Source organism: Apodemus sylvaticus, chromosome 5, assembly GCF_947179515.1.
Source record: "Apodemus sylvaticus chromosome 5, mApoSyl1.1, whole genome shotgun sequence".
NCBI classification, from domain to species: Eukaryota; Metazoa; Chordata; class Mammalia; order Rodentia; family Muridae; genus Apodemus; species Apodemus sylvaticus.
Window position 1 is genome coordinate 13,655,988 of NC_067476.1, and position 16,387 is coordinate 13,672,374.

Sequence of the window (16,387 nt, forward strand, 5' to 3'; positions counted from 1 at the left end):
GAAAAGCCCTGAGAAGCATGTTTTCACAAATGTGTGAACAAAATGAAAGAGGAGAGTATTTATAGCAAGGAGGAAAAACAAACAGAATGTTAACTAGTTTAAAAAGTTTAGAGGCTGTAATGATGGTCCAGCAGTTAAGAGCACTAGCTGTCCTTCCAAAGGACCCGGGTTCAATTCCCAGCACCCATACGGCAGCTCGCAACTGTCTGTAACTCCAGGTCTAGGATCTGGTGCCCTCACAAGGCAGGCAAAACACCAATGCACTAGGAAAATAAAATAAAAAATTTTTAAAGTATATATGGGAAGATGGTCTACAATCTGTTATATCCAGAAACAGGATATTAACTGAAAATATAAATGGATTTTTCTTTTAATTCTACAGAACTTTCATGAGCTGAGCCTCTGCCTCCCTGTTTAATAGTCATTAATTTTGTAAATCCTATATCATTTTAGGTGTCTGGATATTTCTCCAGGTGACTTACCCACCACACCTTCATGTAGGACAGTGGGAAACATCTGAAGACCAATCACTCCCTTTCCAGGAAAACAACAAACCAAGTTCCTTCCAGGCACATGCTACCACTGCCAGGAAGCAGACACCTGTGAACTGAGATATCAACCCTGCAAGAGCTCCATCTCGGGGCTGCAGTGACTGCACAGCAGTCCAGAACTCTGGCTGCTGTTCCAGGGGACACAGGCTGGAGTCCCGGCAATCACATGACAGTTTGTAGCTAGCTGTTTTCCAGTTCCAGGGGACCTAATGTCCTCTTCTGGACTCCAAGGCCACTGCATACACAGCTGCAGACAGGCATGTAGGCAAAATGCCCATACACATAAATAAAATAAAATAAAATAAAATAAAATAAAATAAAAATGGGGGAAAAGAATTGTGGCCTGAATGCAAAGCAATGGTGGATGCTGGAGTCTGCTCCTGGACAGTGCTGGCTTCTACCCCATGTCCAGAGGTGTCCCCAGTGCCAGGCTGTATCTCACCACTTGCTTGGGAACTGTAGCCACACACCTCTCATCCATGACCTTCATTCCACAGAAAAGAGCCCTGCAGCAACATCCACATCTTCATATTTATTTCCACAGTGATAACATGGAATATATTTAGCTACCATTACAGAGAGAGAGAGAGAGAGAGAGAGAGAGAGAGAGAGAGAGAGAAGAGAGAGGAAGAGGGAGAGAAAAAGAGAACAGAGAGAGAAAGAGAGAGAGAGATCTCAGTGATTTACAAGTTAAGTCCCATAACAATGAATTCCAACTATTCAAAATCTTCTGTTGACTTAACATTTATTGAGTCAGTGCTGAAGTAGATGTTAGCCTCCCTTCTAGTTGCAGAAACCTGCCACAGTTTGGCTTGCCATGTACTCAGGAAGGGATGTGACTTCTAACCCCAAGGCAAGGTGGACAACGACAGCCCATGAAGTACACAGATTTCCTGACCCAACAACTGAACGGGTATTTGTGATACTAGTTCGGGTCTCTCCCTCCCTGAAGCAGACCCCACACCTCACACTCCTGTGTGAGCTCCCACTCTGGGATGTGAAAGGGAAGAGAGACTCAGAAGCGTGAAGAAAACCCAGCTTCTTTTGGCACAGTGAGGCTGAGTGCTCGGGGGAGCAGGTGGCCCCTATCCATCTGCTCATGGCTGGTTGCCACGGGTCCCTCAGAAGATGCCTGTATTGCTGCCACCACAAGGGACTCGGAAGTATGGGACTGCAGCATTTGTCAAAAAAAGCTAAACAGGTTTAGGCAACAGACAAGGTGAACCAGTCGGTGATGGCCGATGTACAACACTTGTGCTTGACGCTTTGGGTGCCTCCTGGCCAGCTTCTCAGGCACCAAACCCCATTCCTGATTAATCACTGATATACACGCAAACCAAACTACAGAGACACTTTTTTTTTTTTCAGAAGAGGGCAATAAAGGCACAGGAACCTGCCAAAATAGATTTTTTTCCATAAGAATAGTGTGGCTGATCAAAATAGTTTAACACTAGTAAAACGTGGATCAGTAGAGCAGACGATACAAATTAGTTTTAAAAAAATGACATTCACTGAATTCCTGGTCTGTGCACTCACTGTGAACCCTCCACAGAGACAGATGAGGCTGAGGCTCGGTAAGGAGCCCTTGGCGGTTTCCGCTCAGTGCGCAGGTGCAAAGGAAGGATGCAGGCACACCTGCCCGCCACACACTGCTCGTCCCATGTAACGCAAGGTGGAGTCTGCCCCAATGCGCAGGCTCAACACACGTCCATGGCGGCACATACCTACATGACTTCCCCATCAAACTCCACACACGGAGAGTGACGACTGTATTCCACACTAATAAATATTTCTGGTTTTGCTTTTAAGCTCAGCTTAAATTTTGTCAAGGAAACCATTTCACAAGAGGGAATGTCACAGTCTGCTCTCAGCAACTGTCCTTGTTGTTTATTAGAGTCTGAGGATGCCATCGCACATCAAATATAAATATATATTAGAGTTACAGTTCCTTCTTAGCTCTCCCTTAGGAGAGTGTATCCAGGGAGGCTGGAGAGCATCTCCTGAGACCCTCTGCGCAGGTGCCTCGTGACCAAGCTCACACAGCGATTTGGAAGAGGCACACTGTTCTTTCTAAAAATGAAAAGGATGAACAGGGAATTCATGAACCAAGATCTAGACGTTTCCTAAAGGATTCTGTTCTGTTTTTTAAAAATTTAAAACACCTGAAAAACATGGTCCCTTTTGCAGTACTACTCTCTACTTGGGGGTAGGAAATAAAATACGCAACTCAGAAAGGCCAAAAGGAACAAGGGCCTGCATGTTAGCTTGTTAATCTGCTAGGAAGAGCCGTGTGGAAACGTCTGGAAGCTGTACAGCATTAGACAAAACAATGTTCAGCTTTCAAGGAAGCTGCTACACGTTCTTAGAGGTCTGTTTCCTGGCTATAGTCTGCTGCCTTGGTGGGGCCTGGTCTTGGTCACTTTCTGTCATCGATGGTTTTAATAAACTCCACGGCTGCTGTGAACTGCATCCACCAGTAGGACTCCTCTCCAGACAGACAGCTGGCGTAGAAGCTGCTGATGTACTGCACAGTGGACAGCAGGCAGGGTGGGTTTGCCTAGACAGATGGGAAATAAGAAAGAGCCCATTACTCGGTGCTGTGCTCTGCCAGGGCCATCTTAGCATCTGTTCTTCCATGATCTGTTGGCGCTGCCGTGCCAGGCCTCTGGACAACAATCCCTACACTGGTTTGGAATTAAGCACCTTCAAGTTTTAGAAAGGAGCCCAGGATTCAAATCTACTACCCTGTGAAGTCCTGTGCCACCCTGCTCAGGAGGCCACATAAACTACTGGACAATACTAAGAGACTCACCTTTATCAACACAAACACCAACACAGGAACAAAGTCATCTGCCCCTGGGACAGAGTCCTCGTTGGCCAGGCTCAGGAGGTTCATGATGGTGGAGCACATTCTCAGGATGCACTGCACTTTGTCCCGGGGGGTTTTGTAAGCACTTATTGTCCTGATTTCTGACTGTGCTGATGGCCACGGTGCCTCACGAAGATAAACCTAAGCAAGATGGCAGACAACATACAGATGATGAATCCAACAGCAATCTGTGCAGTAGCCACAGTACCTGCCCCAGCCAGCTGACAAGGAACCATTTCCTTCCCAGCCACCCAAGATAAACCCTATTTCAAAACACAACAGCCTAGCCAGCGGGCAGAGGCGGAACACCACGGAGCCCGGAGCTCACAACCTCCCTAGGAGTTTCTTACACAGTTGGGTGAGATTCCCCATTTAGCTGATTTCAAAAGCACAGACAAGCAGCAGCAAGAAGGCAGTGTAGACATCACTGCGGCTCTTGGCTGCAGTGCTTCTACAAAAAGAGTCAAAGCTCAGGGTGGCGAAAGCTTGGGATCTGCACTGGGGTCACGGCAGGAGGGCCGGGGTTAGGGTCAGCCTCAGCAACATAGCAAGCTTGAGGTCAGGGAGGAGATGAAAGAATCTATCTCTACTCTTAAGGCAGAGGCAGGAGGATCTCTGTAAATTCAAGGCCAGCTTGATCTACATGGGGAGTTTCAGGACAGTGAGAGCTACAGAGCGAGAGACACCTTGTGTGGGGGGGAGGGGGAGATATCTTAAACAAACACCAAGCAGAGCTGAGCAGAAGCTGTGCTCAGAGCAGAGCTACTTTAAGGGGTACATACTATGGGCTCTCCCCACTCCTCCACTGAGGTCCCTTTCTACACTGAGGAAGTTACACCCCAGAAGTTCCCTGGGGCCAGGACACTGAGAGAGAAGAGCACTTGGGGAAACATTCTGGGGCACCCAGGGCCTTGCTGAAGTGGTAACTCTCCAAGCACACCACTACCCATGCTCCACACAAGCCCAGATTACCTCAGGGATCTGCAGAGCTCTGTGGTTTGCAGTCACTACTTTAGATAATCTCTGGATATGTTCATGCAGAACCCTGAAAACCACCCAAAATTCATATGTAAATGCACATTTCTGAAAGTACACAAATAGTCACAACTGTATTTTATCAAAACAAAGCATTTTAGATTCACTTCTAGATATAGATTACATTAAGTTACATTATTATTATTACTATTACTACTACTACCTCATTATGACTCTCTTAGTCACAGGTACAGCTAAAGGCTCACCTCAGCTCTCCCAGCATGGTTAGTTAGAGGCCAGCCTGAACTGTGTAGAAGAGCAAAGGAGGCCACGCTGAGGTCCACGCAGGGCAGTGGGAGTCTGTGATTCCAGCAGAGGGAGAGGGGCTGGCATGTCGGGGCCAGCACCAGCTTGGACTACAGACAAGACCACCTTTTACAGACCCAGTGTGAAATGCCGCAGGGCTGGAGAGGCAGCTCAGCCGTGAGGCGCTGCGGAGCTCTGCTCTCAGCACCCAGGTTGGGCAGCTCACACGGCCTCCAACTCGAGCTGCCTCCAAGGGTACCACATGCATACAATTACACAGGCATACGCACATAACAAAAAATAAATCTCTTTTTTTTAAAAAAAAAGAAAAGAAAAAAACCACTGAGTGCGCCAGAAGGCTGCGGGAACGTGGAGGTGACCAGCAAGCCCAGACGGAGGAGAGAACCCCGAGCTTGGACATACTGTGCCATGAAAGAACGGGCAGTAAGGCGAGGAAGTGACAAGCAGGGCAGCCCCAGGCTAGAGCAATGACCACAGCTCTTAGACAGGGACGAGACTTGACCTGCCCAGCCCTTCCTTTGATGGCCGTAATTAGGATTTTAAAAGTTAAGGATCTGCCTCAGTAGCAGGAGCCAAATCTGATCCTTTTTAGAGACAAGTTTGCTCTCTACACTCTGTAAACCTGCAGAAGCGGATGAAGCACTGGCGAGGGATAAACTCTGGGTGGTACATACAGCTTTAGCATCCAAACTCTGTACCCCAGGCCTGATTTGTGACAGGCCAGAGTCAGCAAGCAGCCCCAGACCAAGAGCACTTAGAGGGGAGGCTGGAACAACCCGAATGCCCACGTCACCTCACAGGAAGGTGTATTCTCTCAGACATGTGTGCAACTCCACACATCTGTAGCCTGGGTGTAGCTCAGTAACAGAGCACACATGAAACCCTGGGTCCTACCCACGGCATGTGTACAGGTGCACACGCAAAACCTTTAAAAGCAAAATCACTAATGGCCTTCTTTGAGATCCTATCACATGGACTTCTGAGGATCCCTGGGCACCAAAGTCATCGCCATTTGCTAGAAAACACGGTGACAATGTCAGTATGTTTGGGGGTAGAATCAAGATCATGGAGGAATGCTCAAGAAAACAGAGAAGAAAAACACAAAAATTCTCTCTCTCTCTCTCTCTCTCTCTCTCTCTCTCTCTCTCTCAGGTTTCATCATTGAACCGGTGTCTGTCTCAGTCTTCCCAAAAGGCTGTGTGCTACCTTACCTGATTCTGATTCAGTATTCTTTTTTACTTATTATAGTATTGGGATAAAACCCAGGGTCTTTTGTACCCTACCACAGAGCTCTATCTCTAACCTGCAAGATAACTTTAAAAACAGTGCTCTGTCTCTTAAAGATTTATTTTATGTATATGAGTACACTATTGCAGTCTTCAGACACACCAGAAGAGGGCATCAGATCCCTCTTCACATCAACATGTGGTTGATGGGAATTGAACTCAGGACCTCTTAACTGCTGAGCCATCTCTCAAGTCCCTAGAAAATGATTTTATTGAGGTATAAGTAATATACCCTATAATTATGGATGTTTGCTGGTATCCAAATACATAGCTATTGATTCCCAATAAGTATACAGTGAGCACATTTCAGAAGTCATCTCTGTTCTTGATACTATACGACAGTGGTGACAGAGAGTGGTTTGTTCTCACAGGGACAGGGTCTCATGTTATAGCCTGTGCAGACCATAATTTGAGGTCAGCCTCATGCCTAAGCTGCCCAAGTGCTGCACTCAGTGGCATAAGACACAACAGCTGGGTAAAAGCATTATTTCCTGCTCTCTCTCCTGATGGGCACAGTCCTAGGGAAAAGAGCATGTGACTTTGAAACACAGCGATCAAGAACAGGGAGGCTTGGGGAGATGGCCTGAGAAAGTACTTGCAAAGAGGGAATGAAGGCCTGGGTTGGATCCCTAGCTCTGTGCACGCCTATCCTCCCAGCGCTGCAATAATTCAGTAGGTAGCTGAATTATAGAGCCCTAGGTTCAGCAGACCCCGAGTCTTAAAAAACAGGTGAAGAGCAATTTAAGAATGTTGGGATGGAGAGATGGCTCAGCGATTAAGAGCCCTGACTGCTCTTCCAGGGGTCCTGAGTTCAAATCCCAGCAGCCACATGGTGACTCACAACCATCTGTAATGAGATCTGACACCTTCTTCTGGTCTGTGTCCTTAGATATAATAATAAAAAATCTTTAAAAAAAAAAAAAGACACATGTTGCTGACCATATGCACCTCCCCAACCCCCACAGAGAAGAGTGCTTGCCAAACATTCACAAGACCCTAAGCTCAAGCCCTGCTGGTGGGGAGGGGTAGAAATGAGGGACTGGCTAGCAGTGTCTACAGTCAGTTGCCATAATTGGTTGGGCCATGAGTGCTGCTAAACATCTACCACACCCAGAACAAGTTCTTAGATCAAATAACTACCAGGCTCCAAATTTCAAGGCCATTGGGTTAACAAACCATGACTCAGGGTCTGGAAATGGCTTAGGTACTCAGCTACGAGTACTGGCTACTCTGGAAGAGAACTTGCTTTGGTTCCCACCACCTACAGGCAGCTCACAACCATCTGAAACCCCAGTTCCAGAGGCTCTGTTGCCCTCTCTGACCTCTGATGGCACAAGACATGCACATGGTACACATGCAGGCCAAGTACTAATACATATATAAGATAAAACAGACCTTTAAAGAAAAGGAGAAATCATGATTCCAACAAATGGCAAATGACAACCATGAAACAGCTGTGTAAAGCTGAGCGACTCAAGCGAGAAAGGAAGTGGGTTCCTGACGATGCCCGAGTCAGCATCACATGATTGGCAAGAGCTCATCCACAGAGAAGACGCAGAAGGGCGTGTGAGGCAGGTGCACGGCAGAGCCTCTCAGAAAAGATTCTGAATTCACACTAGTCTCTACTGCACATATTCCCCTGGATCTGCTTCTCAGCATCCGTTTTGATTGTATAACTCTGAGGAGTGTAAATGCTAACAGATGAATTTTCTTTACTACTGTACCAAACCAAAGGAATAGCTAAAGCACCCCTGTAGTCCAGCACAGCACTCACTGGTCACGAAGTATGTCCCCATCCTGGTTAGGGTAGAAAGCCAGCTTGAAGATGCGATTCATCACACTGCGCTCGATGGCCAGCTGGGCGTCCTGCAGCTGCTCCTCACTGGCATTCTGCCATATGACATCCTGAGCCATGGCTCCATACAGGAACTGCAGGAAATCCTCCACCTGAGCAGTTTTATCGTCAGCAGCGGTGAGTTTCTGAAAGTCTCCAAGAAAAACAGTATTCTTTAGAATATGTCGTAGACGCAACCCTAAAGGGGAATTGCAGACCTCTGCATCTTCAGTTTTGTTTTCTGTTTCCATTATTCTTATCTAAAGTATAAATGGAAAAGTTGTGTTTTATTCTCGTCTCTTCTTCCCCTTATTCCCTGTCGGGGTGTGCACCTGCACAGCCTGCATGAGGAGGTCAGGGGCACTCGGGGCTTGGTTTTCTCTACCTTGTGAACCCCAGCATCAGACTCAGGTCATCAGGCTCTGTGGCAGCCTGCACTCCGTTCCTACTGTTTGAACTGCACTGTTCTGAGTGAGGAAGTCTAGAAGCCCCATTCTACCCCCACAGATGAGCTATCCCTTTGGTCAGGACAGCCACATTGGACATATGGCCTGCTCAGTCGCCTCCCTTATAGCTCTTATAGCTCACTTATCCATTCAGTAAGCAGGGTGCAGTACTAAGCAGTTTCCACTATGTAGGATGGCCTTAGACCATGGCCCTCCCGGAAAAGGGGCGGGGAAGTGGGGTCCCTGGAAATCATTCTAATTAACAAATGATTCCTTTTTTTGTTTTGTTTTGGTTTTTTGTTGTTGTTTTTTTTTTTTTTTTTTTGGATTTGTTTTTTTTCGAGACAGGGTTTCTCTGTGTAGTCCTGGCTGTCCTGGAACTCACTCTGTAGACCAGACTGGCCTTGAACTCAGAAATCTGCCTGCCTCTTCCTCCCAAGTACTGGGATTAAAGGCGTGCACCACCACTACCTAGCTTAACAAATGATTCTAACACCATAATCTTAAAGCCAAAATATCAAAAGAACGAACAATTAAGAAATATGGGGATATTTAAATATAAAATATACACAGTTTTCAAAAACCATGCAAGTACAACTTAGTCATAGTGAAAATGCCTATATTCTCATCATTTGGAAGGCTGGGGTAGGAGGGTCACAAGCTGGAGGCCAGTCTGGGATACACTGAAACTGTCTCATAAACACAAAACTCAATGCTGGGCATTGCAACACACACCTTTAACAAGAAATAAGAAGAGGAAGAAGATCCATAGAGTTCATGGCCAGCCATAACTATATAGTGAGTTTGAAGCTAGCCTGGCCTATATGAGACTTTGAATTAAAATTAATACAAATTAAAAATAAAAAGTAGATCCAAAATTCTAACATCTCCAACTTTCTTTTAAAACATACGGGTGTTTTGCCTGCATGTATGCCTGATGCCTGCAGAGACCAGAAGCAGCTGTCAGATTCCCTGAACTAGAGTTAGGGATGTCAGCTGCCACTTGGGTGCTGGGAATTGATTCCAAGTCAACTGGAAGACCAGCAGTGTTCTTACCTGCTGAGTCATCTCTACAGCTCCTGTTCCGTTTTTAATATATACTCAATCTCAGACAAAACTAATGCAACTCAGACACTTGATATCAGCCCCTCATACTTGTAATTTTCTTTGTAAAGCACTAGGGATTGAATTTAGGGCTTCATATACCAGAATACAGCCTCCACTGACCTTATGACCACCATCTGCTTTTGACCCTCAGGAACTCCCATTGTAGACCAGGCTAACCTGGAACTCATAGAGATCTGCCTGCCTCTGCCTCCCACGTGCTAAGATTAAGGTGTGTGCCACTACTGATTGACTTGCTTTTGCCTTTAATCTTGAGATGGGGGGGAGGGGGTCTCATTAAATTATGCAAAATAACCTTGAATTCCTAATCCTCCCTGGTCTCAAACTCTCTCAGCAGCCGAGAAAGCCCTTCAACTTGTGATCTTCCTTCTTCAGCCCCCTGAGCAGCTTGGATTACAAAATTATACCACCATGTTTATGGTTTTGTTTTTTCCATTGAGACAGTCTCTTTGTAGCCAAGGCTGACATAAATCTTCCTCCCTCAGCCTCCCAAGTGATAGAGTATAGGTGTGGGACTTCAAAGATTATTAGAAGCAGGGCATGACAGCATACAACTTAAACCTCAGTGCTCAGGAGGCCACCCAGGGATACATAGTGAGGCCTTTTCTCTGCACCCCAAAACTCTAAACCCAGAACAGTGAAGCTGCTGTTGGATCTCTCCATTATCCCAGCTGTCCACTTTGTGAGTGGCCTGCATTATCAGCGTCTGACCATACCAAATTAGCACTCCATCCAGTATATAATATGTACTTAGGCAGGAAGCAGATCCTGAAGACAGGGCTGTCAAGATCTGTTGCCACACTCCCATTCTGAGCACCAGGTTGGCAAGGACATGGAAATCGTCTTTTGAATCTTTACTCCCAGAGGCAGAGCAGCAGACACAGGTGACTTTCCCTACCCATTCTGAGTTAGACACCTTGTTCATAGAAGACCATCGTGGAGCAGACCAATGAAAGCTGACATCCACAGAGGATAATGATCTGGTCTTTCCTCCAGAGCATGCGGGAGCCGCAGCAGCATGTCACTTTATAGTCAGTGAGCCCTTGATGAGGTAGGTCCCTTCAAGTGCCAGGGCTGAAACTGCATACTGACCCCGTCTGGAGTAGCTGATGCTGATGGCTGTGTTTCCAGTAGCCCATCTGTGGGTAAAGTTAGTTCCTTCATCATAGTTTGGGGAGCCATTTGGGTTTCTGTCTGTCTGTCGTTCTTTCTTTTTGTCTTCTTTCTTTCTTTCTTTCTTTCTTTCTTTCTTTCTTTCTTTCTTTCTTTCTTTCTTTCTTTCTTCCCTTCCTTTCCTTTCTTTTCTTTTGATAAATCCTTTATTTACTTTTTTAAAGATTTATTTTTCCCCTACATATGTAAGTGTTTCTCTTGCATGTATGTCTGTGCACCACATGCATAGCTGGTCTCTCTGAGAACAAAAGAGGGTGTTGGATCTCCTGGAACTGGAGTTATGGACAACAGTGAGCTGCTACATGGGTCCTGAGAATCAAACCTTGGTTCTTTGCAAGAACATCAGGTATTCTTGCAAAATGCTGAGTCATCTTTCCAGCCCATTGAGGGTTTCAGTCAAGAATCTGAATGGACTGTGTCCATCCAAGCTTCTCCCTGTCTTTTCAGAGAACCAATCCCAAAGTCATTCTAAAGGCACAAAAATGCAGGCCTAGGAAATGGCTCAGTGGGTGAGAAGGACTGCTGCCAAATAAAGACCCAGGCCAGGGCCTGTGTTGGCAACTCTTGGCTGCCAGTTTGCCCACAACCAGAACTAACTAAACCCAGGGACTGAGCACACCTTTGAGGAATGTTTTTTAATTAATTAAATCATTTGAAGTAGAAAGACTCACTTTTAATCTGGCTCTTTTGAGGCGGGAAGATCCACCCTTAGTCTAGGCCACATCTGCTGCTGGCAACCGTATAAAAGACATAGAAGAAGCAAGTTTTCATTATGTACCTGCTTGCCCTGGTCTCCTGCTAAGGCTTTCCTTCCCTGGCATTAGAACCTATTTCTTCAGGATTCTAGAGTCTACTGAAGACCAGCCGAGGTGTCCAGCACTGTGGTTGGCAGCCACTGTTGGACTAGCTGAACCACAAGCCTCTAAGGCATTCCAGGAAGTCCTACTTACATAGTTTAACAATTATGTTCCTCTAGAGAACCCTATCGCAGATGTGACACGCCCTAACCTTGCAAAACTTTAAAGAAAGTAATAAAAATATTTTTAAAAGAAGGTAAAAAGATGCTCTGCCGTTAGAAGCAGCTTGCTACCCTTCCAAAGGATGGAAGTTTAGTTCCCAGTACCCATGTGGGGAGGCTCACAACGTCTTGAAACTTGAGTACTAGAGATATGATCCCTTTTCTGGTTTATACCCCCCACCCCATACATACACACAAATACTAAAAATCTTCTATTTTATTATTGTTGTGATTATTTTTACTGTGCATGGGTGTTTTGCCTTTTTGTGCCCATGGGTGGTGCTTGCACAGGTTAAAAGAGAGCAAGCAAATCCCCTGGAGCCATTGCCATAGAGACTGGGACTTGAACCCTAGTCCTCAGGAAGGAAGTCAGTACTCATACCTGTTAAACCATCTATCTTACCAGCCCCAAAATCTTAAAGGAAGGAAGGGAGGAAGGGAGGCTGGTAGGCAAGGAACAGGTAATTTAAGGAACTGCTGTAAGGTGTGCTAGCATGCCCACAAACGTGCAAAGCAAAACAATGCCACATGGCGGAGGAGATGTCTGTCTGAATGCACTTAATTACCTTGAATGAACTCCCTGATCTTCTTTTCTTTGCTCTCAAGCAGTAACCGCACACAGACAGTGGTAAAGTACCGATTGGCCACCTCTTTGTCCCGCAAGACTCTTTGCAGGAGCCTTTCCAAGTGAGCCTGTGTGGTCTGCAGCCCTTGTCGGCAGCGGGTGAGGTAAGCAATATACGGAGCTCTTTTTCTGAAAGAAAGAAAAATGCCACTGAAATCAGATGTATAGCAATACATACTTTCTTGAGCAACTAAGAGTCTTAATTTTTAAAACAATAACGTCATAGACTTTGGTTTTTACAAGTTGGCAGGAGAGGCAGTAGACAGGGATCTTGGGAACTATCCATGCTGCCAGCTCAAGAAAGCAAGCCCTGGTGCATGCTTCTGTGGCACATTATCATCAGCACTTGACTTACTGCATGTCCCCAAGGCCCTCTGCGGGCTCACTGCTTTCATTACAGAAGCATGGTCTCCATGCTTGTAAGACCCCACACTTAACAGAAACTTGGCTACTGCAACAAAATACAAATTGTATACATTAGATCATTCAATAACTACACCATGTGTTTGCTTATAGTGCTAGTGTAACAAGATCCCTTAAGGCCGGGAGCCTGCACTCTGCCTAAGAACAACACTCACACTTCCCCTTACTGGCAAGGGCTTGCTGGCAAAACATAGCGGCAACTCCTCAGATCATCTCTGCTTCTCTGGCCTTCTACAGTCTTTCTTAACATGTTAAAAAAATTTATATATGTTGTAACCTAGATCTCCTGGCTTCACAGTAAAAAAAAACCTATTGATCTGCTTTTAAAATATTATTTATTGCTGGGTGCTAGTGTACACCTTTAATCCCATTAGTTGGGGGGATTAGTTGGGAGGCAGAGGCAGGTGACTCTCTCTCTGAGTTGAGGCCAGTCTGGTCTACAAAGAGTTCTAGGTCAGCAAGCCCCCAGGATGCACGCGTCTGCCTCTCCGAGATGGAATGACGGATGCACACCTCCACGCCCACTTTCTGCCTGGGTGCTGGAGAACCAGACTTGGGTCCTCATGTTTGTGCATTACTCATTTTGGCATTTCCCAACCTATTCTTTATCTCCCTTATGAAAAGCTGAAGTAAATTACACTTCTTAATTAGCAAGAACAGTCAGTTAACATTTTTAAACTGTGTTTCTTAAAAATCTCTATCCAAAAAAACACAACTATGTACTTTATAGCTAGATTCATTTCTTCAATAAAAACCAACCAAAACAAACAAACAAAACACTGCTGTTCCAGTCAGCTCTCTAAACCAGTCAGGTTGGGAACAGTACCTGTAGTCTTCAGCAATGGATGCCAGCAACTTCCTACAAGTCCTATTGTCAAAGCGGCACACACAACGCATGGTTTCCTGAAGTTGAGCCATTAAGCTCTTATCTTGTAAATTAATTGCTTCAGCTATTTGAACTTTTAAGAAGCATACAATTTCATTGTCTAAAAACAAACAAAAAAACAAGAATTCTGTTAGGATGCATAACCTCTCAGTAATTGGGAAGTCAATTCTTCTGCACTACAAACCATTAGAACCAAGCAGTACTGCTACTCTAGTTTATAAAATAAACAATCAGAAATCCAAGTTCCGGGAGCTGGGGAGAGGCTCAGAGCTTAAGAGTATGAGCTGCTTTTCCAGAGGACTCCAGCTCATGCCAGTCCAGCTCTAGGGGCTCTGCCACCCCTTTCTGGTCTCTGCGGGCACCCAAACACAAAAGGCAGACACACAAATACATAAACAAATTATTTTAAAAAGAGAACAAAGTACCCTTAAATGACTTAGAAAAACTGAAGCACAGGAATTCTGTGCATTGGACAGGTGGAGGGTGGCAGCCTCTGCTGTTCAAGCTGTGTGCACCGGACAGTAAGAGGATAACTTGCCTTCTGGGTCTGTATGGTCTGGCAATCCGTTCCTTGTTGAGTGAGTTAGCACTGGGAAGGCCACAGAGTCTGCAGAACAAAGTGCGAGCCTCAGCTTCTTCTTCACATCTCTAAAGAGTAAGTACAGGACACATTAAGTTACTTACACAGAAATAATCATAGCCTTTTGTGGTGGCTTGAGCTCAGACCTGGGACTTCTAGCCATGCACATCCTCAGCCAGATACAGTCACAGTTTACAAATATATAACATGTATATAAGTGTAAGTTAACATGTTAGCTCTGAACTTGAATATTCCAAATGATTCTTTAAGAAAAGATCAGTTTCATAAGACTGGCACCTTAAGGCAAAGCACAGTCTGGAGTTAGGGTTAGAATGCTCTGGGCAAGCTCAGTAGGTTGCTACGATCAGCCACACAGCCTTCTGATCTCTAAGAGCACCTGAAGTGCTCAGAGTAGTTAGAGGGTCAGCCACAACACAGATGCTGAGGACCTGAATGCTTCCCACCAATCTCTCTGTGAATGTTGGTTCTGCTTTAGACAAGCCTGTCCCTTGACCAAACAAAACAAAACAACAAACAAACAAACTAAAAACCAAACAAATCACTTGCTGTATTCTACTCCTTGGAAGTTTTGTGCTGAGATTAGATTCTATGATTTTCAGTTGGTGACCCAGCTACATTTGGTGGTAGAGCCCTTCCATAGCCTATAATACAATACAAAGTTAAAAATGGAGAAATGGGGGCGGGAGAGATGGCTCAGTGCTTAAGAGCACTAGCTGCTCTTCCAGAGGACCCAGGTTCAGTTCCCAGTACCCACATGGCAGCTCACGACTGTCTGTAACTCCAGTTTCAGAGAATCAACATCCTTACACAGACACACAAGCAGGCAAAACATCAAGGCACATGAAGTAAAAAGAAATAAACATTAAAACATAATTTTAAAAACTGGAGACATGGAGAGAGGAAACAGTACACACAAGCTGGGTCAGGGTGCTTTAAGGGCTTCTCCTTGTCTGAAGAAGCAGTGATAGTGACTCCTCAAACAAGCACAAAATGTCAGAATCCCAAAGTCACTTGCAGAAGCCCTGCTGGGAAGAGGCTGTGGGGAAAGGAGAGGATGCTGAGACTGAGCTGAAGTAGAACTTTTCCTGACTCCCTGGGTCCCTGCTGTGCAGCACACAGGCTGGTGATTCTGCACAGATGGTGGCACTGTAACTTGTTTAAGCTACTTGCGTGCTCCTGGAGGCACAATTTTTTTTAATTCCTGAATTAATGTTTTTGATATCTAATATCCACAATTGGAATCTTTTATTTAAAAAAAAAAAAAAAGACTATTTCACTGTATAGTCCAAGCTGGCCTGACACTTACTCTGTAGACCAGGCTGCCCTCAAACTCACAGAGATTCACCTGACTGCTGGGATTAAAGGTGTGCGCCACCACAGCACCAGCCAAAGTGAGTTTTCTTAGTAAATAACCTATTCTTCTCTTGTGTGTGTATGTGTATGTGTATGTGTGTGTGGAGAAACAACAGGACAACCTCAAGTCAACTTCAATGACGTTTCTCAGGAGATGCCATCAACTTTGATTTTTGAGATAGGGTTTCTCACTGACTTAGAGCTAGACTAAGGTAGGGACCCACTGCCTTCTCAGTGTGGAGATTACAAGTGCACACCATCACTCTTGGCTTTTTCAGGCAGGCACTGAGGATTAAACTTACCTGTGCACCAAGAACTTCAAGGACTGGGTCGTCCCCCAGCCCTTCTTACTTAACAAATGGTTGATGTCAAATGATTGCAATGGTGATTAAAACATTCTAAGCCAAATGTGAAAAATTGGAAGGAGGGAAGGGAATGAGAAAAACAATGTAATTGTATCTTAATTAAGAAAAAATACTTTTGCTGGGCAGTGGTGGCGCACACCTTTAATCCCTGCACTTGGGAGGCAAGAGGCAGGTGGACTTCTGAGTTCGAGGTCAGCCTGGTCTACAGAGTGGGTTTCAGGACAGCCAGGGCTACACAGAGAAACCCTGTCTCAAAAAACTAAAAAAAGAGAGAAAGAAAAATTCTTTTAAAAAAGGAAAGAGCCTGGTGATGGTGGCACAATCCTTTAATCCCAGCACTTGGGAGGCAGAGGCAGGCGGATCTCTGAGTTTGAAGCCAGCCTGGTGAGTGACTTCCAAAACAGCTAGGGCTACACAAGAGAAACCTTGTCTCAAAAAAACAAAACAAAACAAAACAAAACAAAACAAAACAAAACTAAACTAAACTAAACTAAACTAAACTAAACTAAACTAAACTAAACTAAACAGTG

General features: G+C 45.2%; 1 protein-coding gene across 7 annotated transcripts in view; it reads right to left on the reverse strand.

The window, feature by feature from the left end:
- Window positions 1-1,279: 1,279 nt before the first annotated feature.
- Window positions 1,280-16,387, reverse strand: part of Gapvd1 (GTPase activating protein and VPS9 domains 1) — an 80,307-nt gene continuing 65,199 nt past the window's right edge. For 6 of the 7 annotated variants that reach the window (XM_052182264.1, XM_052182262.1, XM_052182263.1 and 3 more), the window contains 7 exons: window positions 14,077-14,186; window positions 13,479-13,638; window positions 12,171-12,358; window positions 7,783-7,996; window positions 4,393-4,465; window positions 3,364-3,561; window positions 1,280-3,108 (listed from right to left, as the gene is read on the reverse strand). In XM_052182264.1, the coding sequence (XP_052038224.1) occupies window positions 2,968-3,108; window positions 3,364-3,561; window positions 4,393-4,465; window positions 7,783-7,996; window positions 12,171-12,358; window positions 13,479-13,638; window positions 14,077-14,186 (1,084 nt within the window). In that variant the 3' untranslated portion in view covers window positions 1,280-2,967. Of the gene's footprint in view, window positions 3,109-3,363; window positions 3,562-4,392; window positions 4,466-7,782; window positions 7,997-12,170; window positions 12,359-13,478; window positions 13,639-14,076; window positions 14,187-16,387 lie in introns of those variants that run through there. The other variant, XM_052182265.1, reaches the window with a different exon arrangement.